Source organism: Aptenodytes forsteri, unplaced genomic scaffold (assembly GCF_000699145.1).
Source record: "Aptenodytes forsteri isolate BGI_AS27 unplaced genomic scaffold, ASM69914v1 Scaffold223, whole genome shotgun sequence".
Classification (NCBI taxonomy): domain Eukaryota; kingdom Metazoa; phylum Chordata; class Aves; order Sphenisciformes; family Spheniscidae; genus Aptenodytes; species Aptenodytes forsteri.
Genome location: NW_008794742.1, coordinates 777,964 through 794,233, shown reverse-complemented (window position 1 = coordinate 794,233; position 16,270 = coordinate 777,964). Strand labels below are relative to the sequence as shown.

At 39.7% G+C, this 16,270-nt stretch overlaps 1 protein-coding gene across 1 annotated transcript in view; it reads left to right on the top strand.

Moving 5' to 3' along the window:
- The window catches only part of KCNQ3 (potassium voltage-gated channel subfamily Q member 3), a 36,844-nt gene that overhangs the window by 11,712 nt on the left and 8,862 nt on the right, over positions 1-16,270 (top strand). Inside the window, exons 8-11 of the mRNA XM_009273981.1 lie at positions 785-879; positions 2,603-2,629; positions 13,810-13,997; positions 15,609-15,711. Of these exons, the coding sequence (XP_009272256.1) occupies positions 785-879; positions 2,603-2,629; positions 13,810-13,997; positions 15,609-15,711 (413 nt within the window). The remainder of the gene's footprint in view (positions 1-784; positions 880-2,602; positions 2,630-13,809; positions 13,998-15,608; positions 15,712-16,270) is intronic.

Sequence of the window (16,270 nt, the reverse complement as noted above, 5' to 3'; positions counted from 1 at the left end):
TTTCCCCCCGTTTATGTACTGAGCATGACGTCACATGGTATGGAATGTCCCTTTGGCCAGTTTGGGTCAGCTGTCCTGGCTGTGCCCCCTCCCAGCTTCTGGTGCACCTGGCAGAGCACGGGAAGCTGAAAAGTCCTTGACTAGTGTAAGCATTACCTAGCAACAACTAAAACATCAGTGTGTTATCAACATTATTCTCATACTAAATCCAAAACACAGCACTGTACCAGCTACTAGGAAGAAAACTGACTCTATCCAGCCGAAACCAGGACAGTGGTGAATTGAATTCACCTTTTAAATTATATCATCTCCACTTAGCAGGTAGCTAATTTAGCTACAGTATTTTTTAGATATGTGCTTAGAGAATTTTGATTGGAGCTAAATGCTGAAATAGAAAATTTCTCAGCAAAATTTCTTCTCATGATACATTACATAGTAAACTAGCTTAAGCACTTCCAGAAATATTGGACAAATTCAGCAGTGCCTGAAGGTCTTTTAGACATACCAGACAGGAGAATAAAACCAGTTTAGTCAAATGTAATGTCTTGTTGATGTTGGTGGTTCTCTGTCATGTCCTGTCTCCTTTAACAGCCCTCCCAGACCACAATCCAGTGTCAATAGTTTTGCCATATAGTGACACTCATTTGGTATTGCTGATAATTAGTAATTAATTTCCAGATAGTCACTCAGGTGCATCATTATGTTCTTTGAAGCAATCTGGCTGCTGTCAGCCTGGGGAATAGCTTTACCTAACACTAATTATTTCCTTTCCCTTGTAATTCAGGCTGCTTGGAGATACTATGCTACTAATCCCAACAGGATTGATCTAGTTGCTACCTGGAGGTTTTATGAATCAATTGTATCATTTCCATTTTTCAGGTAAGTGCATTGTCCACCTCTCCATCATCATTTTCTGTGAAGTATAAGTCAGGACAGGAAACATAGACTTTATATATATCAATGAGGCTTTTGTAGGTAACAGACTGTTGCCAGTTAACTTCCTGGCTGAGACTGAAAAATACGCTTTTTGGCTTCTGGATCCATTTCTTCTCCCTTCCCCTGGTGGGATATATTAAGGGCACAGGGATAACTCCATCAGTGGCTCTCATGTTAGCATTAAACAGAGGAGAAGGCTGCCTCACCATCAGCTTCCCTTTGTAAGACTCTGGAGTTTATCGCCCTGGAAATCTCAATTTCTCCCTCTGTAATTTTTATCCTGATAAAGTTTTAACCCTGGATTTCAGAGGCGCCTGTACTTCTCGCACCCTCTATGATGCGGTTGTGTATTTTAAGATATGGGCTATGCTGAGAATTCTTACTTTTCCCTCTTTAGCTCAACTGGCCTGCGAATTGTGTTGTTCACAGAGGTAGCCATGGCATGTGAACATAATTAATACTTGTTAAATGCTTGTCTTTTGGCAATACCAATTGCTCAAGGGGATAATTCAGTGGAGGACAGCCAAAGCATGTTTAAAACTATCTCCCACTGAAACTACTAACTGAAGGTTCACAAGGAAACTTTTTTACGGAGTTGGGGTCATGGTTTTATTTTAATCACCACTTCTGAGTTCAGTGGAAAGCATTCCATACATAAAGACATTCAGACTTAATGGACACTCATATGTTTATGGATATGAGTCTGTCTGATCCTCACTTTTCTTGCCTGTCAAACAGGCACCTTCCTCACCTTGAGTTCCTAATATTTTAAAATGTTGGCCCTATGAAAGCCAAGACTTTTAGCTATAGACTATCAGCTGCTAATAATGGGCATTACTTATCCAAGTTTACGCCTTAAACTTTCATTCTGGACTTGCTGTTATGCCTCATTCTGACAAAAAGTGCCCTTAAACTACTGCTCAGCTCAAACAGAGGTCTCCACATGTAAATTGTGCTCACTGCGCTAATACTGCAGCTCCAGCTGTTGCTCAAAACTGACTTGAAGAAACATTTCAGGCTCCTGCCTTCACAAGGGGCAAATTACAAATATTAACTCTTTCTTTGTTTATTCACAATATATTTCTTTAGGATTGATTTCACTTAGGTCAAAAAGGCAGTTTCTAAGAAAAAACACCACAAAAGTGTTTAATTAAGGCTCAGTACATTTCTTTCCTTTTCTTTATCCCTTCTCACTCTCTATCTATTCCCACATTATCCATTATAGAGTCATTTCTAGAAGGTTTCTTGACCTGAGGTTTTGTTCAGAGAATAATTGTCAGGCTTGCATGGAGTCTAGACTCATTACCGTGACTTCAAACTTGTTCATTGTATGTAGGTTCTTCTGTGATTTAAATGCGACCTGAAATTTAATAGGTGTTTTGCAAATAAGGTCCTGGGAGAGAGGGCAAGAGAGTTCACTTCTCACCAAAGACTAGATTGCCAGTCTAAGCAGCACAGATTGGTTTCAGGAAACTATATCACTTTCTTTGCTTTATGGATAGTTGAAAATGTAGCTTTTATTCTGCTGTCAGTTATGGTCACAGAACAAAAGAGTTATAAACCATTAGCAATAGATTAGAAATTTCTATTTAAAAAAATCTGCTGAATTTATTATGTGATTCTTCTCTCCTTGCTTTCTGGTAATGCTTCCTTTCTTCTCTAAAAGGAAAGAGCAATTGGATGGTACTGCCAGGTACGTAGCTGCCATTATTACAGCCTTGTTTTAATACAGTTATTGGAGGATGCAGGTTAAATGGTTCTTTGTGGATTCATGAGCTGTTAACCAAAACATGCTACTAACACCACAGGTAGTCATTAAAAATGATTAACCAGTCCATTTCCTAATTGCTTGCTTTTTTCCCAATTTAACAACACAGCTAAAATGCTACTCATACAAATGCAGTGTTGCTTGCTGACTGTATGTAAACAGCTTTATTGTTCGTTATGATTAATCATGGTCTGGATTTCTCCTGATCCATGCCATAGAGCCGGGGTTTAGCATCCAGGTTGTTCTGGGGTGAATTTAAAGTTCTGCTTCATGTTATTGCTCAACAGTCCTGCACAGAGCGATGTTGCGGTGTAAGGGATCAAGTCTGTGTTGATTCACCATGTGCAAAGATTTCTTGACAATAAATACTAAGATGGATGGCTAAAATGGATCAGCAGGATAGTCAATCTCTCTGGCAGTACTAAAAAAGCCACCTTAGGTTTGAGGCCTTGGTCCCACCCCTGCTGAAACAGATGGGAAAGCTCCCAGTCACTTTGGGGAATTTACAAGCAAAGAGAATGAAGGAATCATCGATCCTAATGCTGGTCAGTCACTGAAGACTACAACAGAGCAGTCATTGTCAGTCAACCTGCAAGGTCTCAGATGGAATTGATATATTTATAACCCTCTCCAGCTAAGTTGCAGATTCAAAAGCGCATAAAATTCAACCTCTTAGGTCTAAAATGTGAAATACTTAATGCTAAACTGCTATCAATGAATCACCCACAATGAAAGTCAATAGCAATTAAAGGATAAATAGTTCCACAGACTCGAGTTGAACCTATTTCCATTTGCATCCCCATTTACAGTGCAGAGAAAAAGAGCAAGAACTGTAGCAAAATTTGAAAACTGTTAGTCAGAGGTCAGGCCTGGGTTCCAGTCCCTGGCCTGATGAAAAGTTATCTTTTTATTTTTTAAACATTTTGTGCAACACATGACAGCTTCAATAAAGGAAGCTGAAAAAAACAGATTCGCACTTGCTGTTCTTCTATGAATTTTTGGGGTTCAAACCTCCTTTAACAGAAAAGAAAAACCTATTGCAAGTTTTCTTACAGTACAGGCAAGTGCTGTAGTCCTGAATTATTGGGAAAAGATTACTTCCTCCTCCTACCATCATCATCATGAGCTAACCTGCTCCTCTTCAAAGACTGCCTGGATGGGAGTTACTTAGTTTGTGAACCCTCATGAACCTTAAGTACTATACATCCACGGCACTGCCCAGGCTAAGCAGTCATGAGCAAGCTCAGTTGCATTAATGTAGATGTCTGGAGATTTTAGCCATCTCCAGGGCTGGCAGCAGCTGAATTTTGGCCTTTAATATGTAGGAGAGAGCTTAGGAGCTGAAATCCTTTTGAGTACATAACTCCATACCTTGAGCCAAAACATGTTCTGACTCAGATGCAGCAGCAGATTAAAATTAGGAAAGTGAAGGATTGCTGCAGTTTGCTGTTGGTCACAGCTCCCCTAGAGAAACTCCTGCACCTGCAGCGACAGAACAGTTTGTGGAGAAGCTTCTGAGTTACTGTATCTTTCAGGCCACTAGAAGAAGTAATTTTATGTTGAAGCACTGGATTAAAAACTGAAAAGTATGACTCACAGCTCAAAATCTTTAAAACTGTAATCCCAAGGCCCCTCATTCTAGCTGGATATATCTTGCTTTTATGTTGCTACATATGTAATAACCTTCAGCAAAATCATCAGTAAACCTGCATTGGAGCCTTCCTGTTAGCAGGAATGTGTTTATGAAAATAAACATTCCATAAGAGGGATTGGAAACCCTCCAGATAAACAGAAAAAATGATGGTACTTGTGGGAGCATCCACTGACTTCAGTAGACATGGGACTGAGCCATAAAATCTGGTTGCTTTGACAGTCCCACCTCCCATCTCTCATAAAACTCTTATTTACAGACCAGATAATAAAAAATAATAAAAATTCCTCTTCCTCCTACAGTGATTTAGTATAGAAAGTATTACTTGTACTCCACTGCAGTTTGCATTTAAGGCTGTATTGAAATAAATGAGCAATAAGGGAATGTGGTCCACATGGAGAGAACAGCCCATAAGTGCACTCCGTCTCCAGGTTCTTGCATCAGTTAAGTACTTAGTGGGAAAACTGTAGTAATAAACCGCATTGTCTGAACAATGGTTGATAAAGGAGAGAGAAGAATTGGTCCAAAGCTTTCCCAGAAGAGTCAGAAAATTTAACTGGTTAATAAACTAAAAATGAGGCCTGGCTGTGTAAAAATTTGAGGGTGGGTAGCGATTTAAGTGGCAGGGTTTCTCTTCTGTGGTGAGAAAACTCTTTAGGAACTCCACAGTAGTAGAGTTGAACTCTGTGACAGATCCTTCTAGCATCTCTCCTTGGAAGCAGGAGCTGGCATCATGGCAAAGTCACAGCTAGATGCAGCTCCTTGTTCTTAGACCATTTGGGAAAAACACAGGGAAGACAACAGAGTAGAAGAGCCCATTTCAGAAGTTGGATCCCAAGGCGAGGCTGCAGGGAAGGACTTGTGACAGTAGAAAGCCAATTAAAGTTTGGCAGCAGCCCGAGGCTTTATAGAAGCTCCCTTTAAACTAAAACTGTGAAGATGTGAGATATGATGAGGAGCACATTGGACTACCCTTGAGCTAGATAGTAGGCTGGGTCCTGTAAGCAGTGAAGGGAAGTGGTACATATGATGCTGCTCTGTTAGGAATAGCATTTTCCCTACATGCCCTGTGTAGTCCCCCAAACCAGGAGAAACTGGGGCTTTGCTATTCATTGCTCACTGGTGGGGAGTTTACTGACTGTATACCAGAGATGCCACTAGTTTTTTCTTCCTTAATCAATACCTTAAACTAGCAGCACATGAAATCTCAGATAGCAATTGCTCTTCTGCATGTATTGCAAAGCCTTTTCATCTGTTTAGCTCCCAAGAAAGAAGACTTATGAGAAAGATATATTAATGCTCATTTCTGCCGGAGTGCAGCAAATCATTCAACAAATGTTTGGGTGTTTGACCTACATTTCCCAGCCTTTAGGATGGACCTTTGCTTGATGGACATATTGTTTATTTTGAGCCAACTTTTAGATGTCTATGTCTGAGGAAGGAATTTTGGGCCTCATTTTTCAGCACTGTTGTTAGCAGCTGTTCCACTGATTTCGACTAGTGTAAGAATTTTGAATCACTTGTATGTACAGACACTTTAGTGAAGGATTTTGAACTTTCTTCTAGGGTCTTGCTCCTAATCAGCATTGACCAACTGTAGAACTAGACATCAGGAGAGCATGTTCATTCCTAAATCTATTATTATGAGATTGCAGAAAAGTCATTTATCCCTGTTTCCTTATTTCTACAAGACAAATAATATTTCTCTGCCTTTGGAAAGTTGGTTTGATTTTTTTTAAGTGGCAGAATCGGTACTAGTCTTTCCTGCTATGTGAGTATGAAAGAATGCATATAATGTCGTGCATTTTTGTATTGCCAGTAGTAACAGCATAATGAAAATAAAATCATACTTTGCAAGGTGGAAAATTTAACTGTCAGCAGTTCTTCTTAATGCATCTCATTTATCCCTGTTCACTTATTTCTACAAGACAAATAATATTTCTCTGCCTTTGGAAAGTTGGTTTGATTTTTTTTAAGTGGCAGAATCGGTACTAGTCTTTCCTGCTATGTGAGTATGAAAGAATGCATATAATGTCGTGCATTTTTGTATTGCCAGTAGTAACAGCATAATGAAAATAAAATCATACTTTGCAAGGTGGAAAATTTAACTGTCAGCAGTTCTTCTTAATGCATCTGCCCAAAACAGGAAGGGGGTAAAAGCCACTCTGATCTGCACACTACATTAACTACAAATGAAAGGCTGTTCCCATTCTTTTTCATAGAGCTTTTCATGGGTAATCATTAACGTCTCATCTTAATAACTTTTCTTCACTTTACAGTAATGTCATGTTTAGTAGGGAGTCATTCTTTGGATCAAGCCTCACGAGAAAACTTAGGTATATGCGTTCAAGTAACAATTGAGCCTTACTCTTTTCATATTTCTTGCATGCCATTCTCTGCCTGCACTTTCTGTTTTTACTACAGTGGTTCATCTAACCACCATAAAAAGTAAGGGGAGATAAGACTGAAAAGTTATTTAAGCATAAAAATAAAGTTGCATGACCTTGCAGGTAGTTCATTGTTCTGCTGTTCAGAAAACTTGGGATCTGATCCAGGCTCTGCCAATGATCTGCTTAGAAACAAGTGCTTTTCTCAGTTTTCATAGAATGGGAATGATACTAACCTACTCTGCAAATCATTTAGAAATTTACTGTGAGAAAAATATACTGTAATACCATTCCTTATGCAGTCCCAACCTTGCCAACACAAATTCATGCAAGTCACTTTGCATTTGAGTTCAGTGGAACAACATCTCTGCATGTGTATTTGCAGGTTCTGGTTCAGCAAACGGAAAACAAGTGGATGCTTTTGATCATCTGAATAAAGTTAGTGACATGCTTAAATATCTTGCTGAACTGTGACCTAAGATGTGGGGCAAGAACTTTATCTTCCTGCAAAGAAACGTAAAAATAGTTTGTAGCATTTCAGGAATTTGAAAGACACATCATCGGAAATACTAATATTTTGACTAAGTTGTCAAGCATTTTATTCTATCCCACACAAACACCTTGCTATCATCCAACTTTAGCTCATTGTTCTCATTCCCACTTCATTTCACAAACATGAAATCATCAACACACAACTCAACTTTCCTAGCCTAAGCTCTTCAACTGTTGGAGAGCTGCTAGTGAAGCACTCCATTTTTTCGTTGGATGATTGGCCCATGCAAAATAGTCAAGAGACATTGATTTTGCAGTTTGGTTTGCTTTCAAGTGGTTGATACATGGAGATAACGTTCACTGCAAAGTAAAGAGAGGGTCAACATCGATATGGTTTCTACCTATGTTGCTGGCTGCATCCATTGGTGAAAAATATCCAACCTGTTTTCACAAAGAATTGAACTTGGACTATTCTCCCCATGGATCTGCGTGACATTGCTTATTTTTACCCATTTCCAATCACTTTAGAAAGTGTGGATGAGAAGAGAGGCTGAGCAAAGGCCTTTAGTGTGCATAAGGGCTCTTTCTCTTCCTGAAGGGCATCAAAGTTGAGCCCAAGTTAGGACTTGTGTTCATGTTTCTGGGCAAATAATCTGGATGGTAGGTGAGTTTGGATTTAGAGTCATGCCTACAATTAAATACCAATGAGGACATACACCAGCAAAGAGTGTGGAAATTGTTTGGCTAAAAGGGGGTGTTTCCTCCTCAGACATCAGAAACTGGCAAATTTTGACCTCAAGATTCAGGATGCAAAGTGGCTTTTTAAATGAAGACATTAGTTGTCAAGAAGTTACAGTCAATTATTTTGAGATTGAACACTTTTTTGAGTTACTTTCTATAGAAAAGAATGTTACTTGATTTCCTTAAAAGGGAAAGCTGATTGGCCAAAGTTCAGAAGTACCTCGGAATTACGGAATGCTCTTTTTGTTTTATATTAAGAACACACATGAACTCTCTGAGGTCAGCTGAATGTATTCAGTGCAGGATTCATGGCTGTCCTCATAACATTAGTTTCATGCTAATTTCTATTGGGAATAGTTCAAAGGAAAATACTTCTGGAAATCTCATTCAGAATGTTTGATTTCCCAAAGCTAAGTTCACCCATATAAGTAAAGCTCCTAATGTAGTAAAATACTGGAGTAAACATGACTGCCTTTTGCTTCCAGTTACTTGAGACCAACTAAATCTAATGATGAGCTAAACTGCAAAAATATGGAAAATTTTCCTGATTATTATTACTCCTTGTTAGGTGAAAGTGGTAAATACATGGAAGAGGGCTGTGTTTGATTCACTGTTAGCATTAACTCATTATTTTTCTTCTCATACATGTGCCATTTGTTTATGAAACTCCAAGCCTAGGCAAAGAACAGAGAGGAGAGTATCTGGCTTGCATGTTGGGATGTAACTGCATTATTTCCTTGCATGACTGTTTCTGGAAAAGTATTTCTAGTTCAGTGGTTCCCACTCTTTATTCTGAGCAAGGGTAAAACATCTGCTGCAGAAGCCAGCCACCTCTTGTATATCCAGCCACCAAATTCATCTCTCAGATGTTTCAAAATAATTCCCACTGCTCTTGGGGAGCAAGAATCTGAGAGCTGAATTGTTCTTTAGCTAGGAAGCCAAACTGTCTGCACTGCTTCTGCCTTCCTCCTTTTATGGTGGTCTGTATCTACCACAGAATTAAGGAGTTCTCATGCTGGGACTCCACTTCAAAGACAAAGGTTTTGGGAAAATTTTTATTCAACCACAAGGGAGAGGATGCAATAGCATGCAAGACAAGCAATGGCAACCTATCCAAGCTAGTCAGAGAAAATACTCTGCACTTTTGTCAGCATATTTGGGATACATTTGAATCCCCCCAGTTTCTGGAATTGTGCTGGAAGTAAGGAATCACATTTTATTGAATGTAAGGAAGCCAAATGAAGTGGGACCACTGTCCCAAGGGGAGGAAGGTAGCTAATACCAGGAGGAGGAGTCTGAAAGACAAGCAGCAGTACATAAACCTGTGGGTGGGAACCACTGTCCTAGCCACTCTCATGAAGGATGATGTGATCTGCGCATGCTTCATACTCTGAGACTGAGCCATGCGCATGCTGTTTTAATGAAGGAGATTGTGTCATGAGAACAAATGTTTCCTAAGTTTTTTAAAAAGCACAATGAAAACAAAAACCCCAGCAGACCCAGATTTCATCCCTTGGAAATGAGAATAAAGTCCATTTTTTCTCTGATGACAGCTAGTCATTATCTGGAAAGAAGCTTGGGTTTTGTTTTGGTTTTTTTGTATACAACATACTGTTGTATTTTTTCATGTGAAGCTGATGAATTATTTTCTGATTATTCTACTGCTCTGGCTGCCTGGATATGAACACAATTGTCTATATTTATTGCATAAACATACTGTTATGAATCTGAATGTTACTTTAAGGGTTAATCATCAGGATTCAATTAATGAGGAAGGCTTCAGCTCAGGTAACTTTAGCTTAGACTAGAGACCTGCTTTTTAAATGACTTCTCATCTAGATCTGTCTGTAGTCAATAACAAGAGACAAGTTCCCCCAGCTGTAAACTCATCCCAAGGTGAAATGGAGCTGAACTGCACTCTGTAGGTTGCTAACTTCCCACTGATTATAGAAAGGGGTCTAAAGATTAATCTTAGACAGGACATTTAACTTTTTAAACACCTTAAGACAGATCAGATGACTTCTAGCTCCTAAACCTAAGATGCATGAGCAATGGTCTTGGGACAACAGTTTGTTCCTAAACTGACACTTATCAATGGGGAAAGTTGAGAAACTCCCTAGAAAGAGAATTTGGGAATGCTTTTGGTTTACATTATCTACCTTAAACCCCCACGCCCACCAAAAAAAACCCCAACCCACAAATGAGTGTGCCTACATGTGCAGTAGAAGTCATCATAAGTAGCCTTTTGTGCTGGATGCAGATGAATATTTTGATCTGTTTTGATCTATGAGGAGGATATCAAATCTTGATCACTCCTATTCTTGTATAGCTCCATGGCAGAGATTTCTGCATATATTGCCTATATTTCTGTCCTATATTGAAAAAAACCAATCCGCAAGATTAATGTTTTGGATACTTTCCATCATCCGCTGACCCTTTTTCTGCTGGTCCGATCCCTATAGTTCCTTGCAATGCACTTTATGCCTCCTTGTCTTTTGGTAAGGACGGCAGTTATTACAGGAGTTTTAAGGGGCAAACTTTGAGATGTCTGGATATGTACTTTGAAGGACTAAATAAGTTTCTGGAGAGAGAGTCAGAGGCCATATGTAATGACAACTCTATTCTTCTAATATAGTATTAAACTGCTATTTATAAACAATAGGAATCCTCTGTCTCACCTATTTTTCTGCTTCTTTGTCTTTCAGGTTCTCGCCTCAAACGTATTCTTCTCTTAAGAACTTCTCTGTAGTGTTACTAAACCAAATCTTGTGACATTCAATACATTGCTCGAAGTCAATGTGTAGTATGTGACCACTTCTTGCCGTTGAGGAAATCACCTCATCATCTGACATCATCTGAGTTTCACTGCTAGATTTCATCCTTCTAGGAGCTTCCTTCTCATCCTGGAAGGTCTTGAACCAAGATGATCAATCTTGAAATCCTGAAGAATAGGTGGACTATAGTCTCCCCTTTCATTTGAGATTAATCTATCATTGGTGACCCCACCAGGAAAAGCTGATCTCCACAACAAGCCTGTTGTACATACAATTTGTTCAGACCTAGGGAAAAATGTCTTCATTTTCTTATCGTTGAATAGATCTACTCATCCTAAAACTGCTTCAGTTTCTTCCTTCTTGTAGCTTATTTCACAGTCTCCTTCAGTCTACAAAGATCACCACGATGCCAGGCATTCTTAATTGCTCTGTCTGTTTTTCTTCACATTGAAGACCTCACAAGCTCACTCCCTCTAACATCTTCATATCCACCAGTTTATATTGCCTGGCTGACTCATTGTTATCACTCAGCTAGATTTTTGGTGCATTTCTTTGCATTAAAATCCTTTTCAGTCATGTGCCATGATTCCAGACTCTTCTTGACCATCCTTCTCAAAATTAATTCTTCCTTCAAACTTTGGTTTTATTACTATTGAGACATGAAAATTTCTTTTTCCTTACTTTACCCCTCAAAAAATACACACAACTCATTCAGTTGACTTTTACTTCCTCACCTTTATTTTTCATGCCCTTTCAAAACTTGCCCATTAGCTGTCATCTCCTCCTGTGTATATTTTTTCTGTATATGGTAGCTGAGTGCTTGAAGAATCAAAATTTCACAGAAATGCCAAGGAGTTAAGACATCTATCTTGTAAAGGACTACTGCTCTCAACATGGCCTCTGAAAGAATAGAGAAGTGATAGTGATGCAGAAAAGAGATCACAGGATTCTCCCTATCTTAGTAGAACAGAAACCACTTGTTGGGACCCTGCACTCACCACCAGTTTAACCTTTAGAGCACCTTGGTGTATCTATCAGATCAAGATTCTAACCCAAAAGCAAAGCACTATGGAAACCACTTTTTAAACAAGTGCTTAAGACCAAACATGAGACTGCCCTACGCATTCTGTGACGACTGATTTGCCACAGCTGTCAACAAGTAACATCTCATATTTTTCTACAAAGAAGGAAGTAATCCCTGATTTTTGCTCTATACACTTGTGTGCACTTTGTTTGTCTTCCCCCCATGCCATGAATTCCTCAGGAAATTACATTAGGGCAAAGTCTGGGTAATATTAATACCATTTACTTAGACTGTCCTAATTCTCCACTCAGATCCATGCTTTTATCTTCTCACATCATTGACTTCAATCTTGGCGATGCTGATATAGCAGGACTAGCTATGTGTCTCCATACTCACACAAGTCCTTCTTAGTTGCCACTTCCATACTTGCACACACATATGCACTTCATACATGCAATGACAGGGCAAGTATCTGAATTTACTAGGCTGCAGAAATTGTATTCACAAGTATTGTCATGTTGTCAACAAGAAAATTCAGAAGGCCTGAAAAAACATCCTACACAAAGGTTTAGTGCTTCCATCTTTCGTGACAGGGAAGCCCATATTTCATTACCTTCTGGATCAAAGATATTTTAATCAGAAACAGATAGTAGAGATGAGTGCCCCAGTAATTCATATTAAAAAAAACCCCAAAACACACAAAACCCTGCGACAGCTGTGATGTTCAATGCTCAGATCACGTAGGAATTTTGTATCTGTAAACTGCAGTATTCCTACTAGAGTCAGCACTTTTAGGAAAGCTGCAAAGTCATCATATGTGTCTTTAAATCCATCTTGCCCTTATCATTTTAAGAGGAATGTCTTAAGAACTTTCATTGTGGAGGGATACTGCCACAGACAGACCTCTGAGATAGAAATAGATCCTTCTTTCAAAGAGGTGCACCAATGACACCAGAGATGCTAGAACACAAAAATAATCCATCTGAACAAGATAACTCCTTAAATAGAGAGTAAGTAGTTCTGTGAGACCCTTCAATTGCAAGGTCTGCACACAAGTCTCTATCTTTGTCCACTATGTCCTTGCATGGTGGACCCTCCCTATGCTTGTCTCTCCTGCCAGCAAGTTTAGTGGCTTCAGCTGAGCATACTGCACCTCTCTGCATATCTATGAAATCTCTTTCTTCTGGTCACCACTGCTATTCGTCCTTCAGAGCTGCTCCGCTCCCATCTGTGGCTCTTAGAAACCTGATAGCTGCAGTGGCTTCTTCTCTCCCCCAACTCAACCTGCCTGCCCTTCTCTCCTGCACCTAAGTGCCTCTTGACCACGTGTGCACAATTCACCTCTCCCCAGAGCTGCCCCACACTGCAACATCCAGGAATGCATTAAAAGGCAGGTTTTCTTCCCATGGCTTAGCCCCACATTTTTTTAACAAATGTGCAACTGACAAATATTTAAGCAGCAAAGTGAACAAGCAAATCAAATAATTATACCATCTTTCACCTATGAAGTGTTCAGAGCATATTTAAGCTGATACACTCACTAGCAACTTCCTTTTTTGTTGCTCTTTTCAGTGGTATTAGTAATTGCATTTAAGACTGTTACAGTCATAAGGCTGTCAGAAGGGTTACTGATGCTGGTAAGATGGCAAGTAGATGTAATTCTAGTTTTATGTTGTCACTGAAGGAAAAATGTCTTTGGTCAGTAAATCTGTAAGAGGACAGTGCAAGGAATCATCAGAGGAACAAAATATGTCACTTTACTACAATTCGTATAGGTCACCTCAATTTCTAGTATAGTGAGAGATGACTGAAAGTGAATGGTGGAGAGAACTGAGTAGCCTGCCCTACCATGTATCTAGTAATTAATTATCTGTGGAGCTTAGCTGTTGCTTACAAAAACATTGATGTATTATGGTAGCCCCAGCAGTGTCCTTGTGTACAAAACATTTATTTAGCCCATTATGTACTTAAAGCATCATGAAAAGAAATTAAAAGTGTACAAAGGAGGAAAATGATTACTTTTGCTTATTTTGTAGCCAAAAGCTGGGTCTCTTGGATCGGGTTCGTGGTACCAATACTAAAGGAAAGCTATTTACCCCTCTGAATGTAGATGCCATTGAAGAAAGTCCTTCAAAAGAGCCTAAGAATGTTGTCTTGAATAATAAGGAGCGTTTTCGCACTGCATTCCGAATGAAAGCGTACGCTTTTTGGCAAAGCTCAGAAGGTAGCCCATCTGTGTTGATTTCTTTCTATCCATCCCCTATTTTCCCCATTTTACTTTGTTCCTCTGCATCTTCTGTTGAAGGTTTGTGACTTTCTGGGCCAAGCATGGCCGTTTCCTGGTTTTACATAGCACATTTGGGGAAGCTCCAGGAAATGAATGCTGGAGTCCAGGCAACACAGTGCTTGAAATAAGACAATGGCCCTCCATAAAAACAGCAATTGATATGGGATAAAGCCAGTGGTGGAATCAACCTATTTGACCTGAAAAAAGAGGTCACACTGGGCAGTGAATCTATATCCCCAAAAAGCACATGCCGTCATGGCTCGGTTAATCAGCAGGGATGCTATGCTAAGGTAGCTCCCTCCTAGACTGCATCCAGCCCTGCACTAGGCTGTGTCCAGGCATCTCAAATATCTCCTCATTGCAATCTCTTAAAACCTTGTTTTATAGAGTCAACTGTTGCTTCCCTCCCACTCTCCCTAAGACTGCTGTCCCTCAGCAGATTTCCTTTGGATGTCCATGCAACATCATAGGGCATTTTCCCCCCATCTTCCCTGAGTCCACATTTGCCTTTTCTTGCCTATAGCGTCTAAATGGTCTCTAAATAACAGTTTCTCCATTATTGTGCCAGCTGGTATCAGTGCATGCTGGGCAGACTACCATGGATGTAGTCTCAGTGTCCACACCGGGAACTTGATTGTCCTCTTCCATGAAGCTACGTGAGTTCCAAGTAGTGCAAGTGGGAGGAGAACTTAGCCTGTAGCTTCTACATGTGTTTTAGCCTTATGTAAAATAATTTTGTCAAAGATTTATCATTGTAAAAGCTCCTAAAAGTGGGAACTTCTAAATCCATTGGAAAGGTAGAAAAGTTCCCAAGTTTCAGAAATGCTGGAATCTGAGAGGAGATCCCTCAAATAATGCATCTTACAGCTGTCCCAGCAGAATTATGAAAACCCTTTCAAGAGCTGACCAGAGAAAGAGGAACCTGCAAGACATGTTCCTTTACTAAATTACACTTACTTTATGTAGTGCTGTTGTGGTTTAACCCAGCAGGCAGCTAAACACCACACAGCCATTTGCTCACTCCCCACCCCCCGCAGTGGGATGGGGAAGAGAATCGGGGGGAAAAAAAAAAATTGGGGGTTAAGATAAAAGACAGCTTGATAGGATATACAAAATAAGTGATGCACAATGCAATTGCTCACCACCTGCCGACCGATGCCCAGCCAGTTCCCGAGCAACGGTCACCCCTTCCCTGGCCAACTGCCCCCAGTTTATATACTGAGCATGACGTCACATGGTATGGAATATCCCTTGGGCCAGTTTGGGTCAGCTGTCCTGGCTGTGCCCCCTCCCAGCTTCTCACTGGCAGGGCATAAGAAGCTGAAAAGTCCTTGACTAGTGTAAGCACTACTCAGCAACAACTAAAACATCAGTGTGTTATCAACATTATTCTCATCCTAAATCCAACACACAGCACTGTACCAGCTACTAGGAAGAAAATTGAATCTCTCCCAGCCGAAACCAGGACAAGTGCTTTCGTTAGCCAGATCTCCCTCTAAACATCGTGTGGTCAGATGTTCACACAGCTTTTTTTGACCTGCTTTGCAGATGCCGGAACAGGGGAACCCATGGCAGAAGAGAGAGGCGACAGTAGCGACTTCCTTATGGAAGACATGATCCCCACATTCAAGACAGCCATCCGAGCTGTCAGGTAAATGTCTCTGATGCTCCTCGATGCTTTGCTTTGACTTTGAATGCTTATGCTTCAGGAAATCACATTACCATGTTGCTACATGTTGATTCATTGTTGCTGTTATTACTTTTTTAAAATGCAATAGATTAGATAATTCTAGATATATTGAAAAGCACAAGACAGGCCCTATTTAAAGTCCTCTTTGAAAATATGCAGAAAGGAAAATTTTTTTCAGTAACATTGACCATGCCATTTTTGCAAGATACTCCATAAATATATTTATTATAAAATAATATTGTGTATAGTTCTTCATTAAAATATGCTATAAATATAGTATCTTGCTCAATTTAGTGGCTGTAGTATTTATGTAAAACTGGAATTTTTGCTTAACAATAAACTCTGAGCTGACTTAACTCTTTTTTATTCACAATTGTATGAATGTGCAATATGCTTTTCAGCTGTCATATTTAATAGATGCTGAGGTCTCCATTTCAGCAGTCTTCAGCTTGTGACATATGTCACCTCTATTTTCATATCACAACAGATATTCCTTAGGGTTAGAAAACTCCTAGTAAGG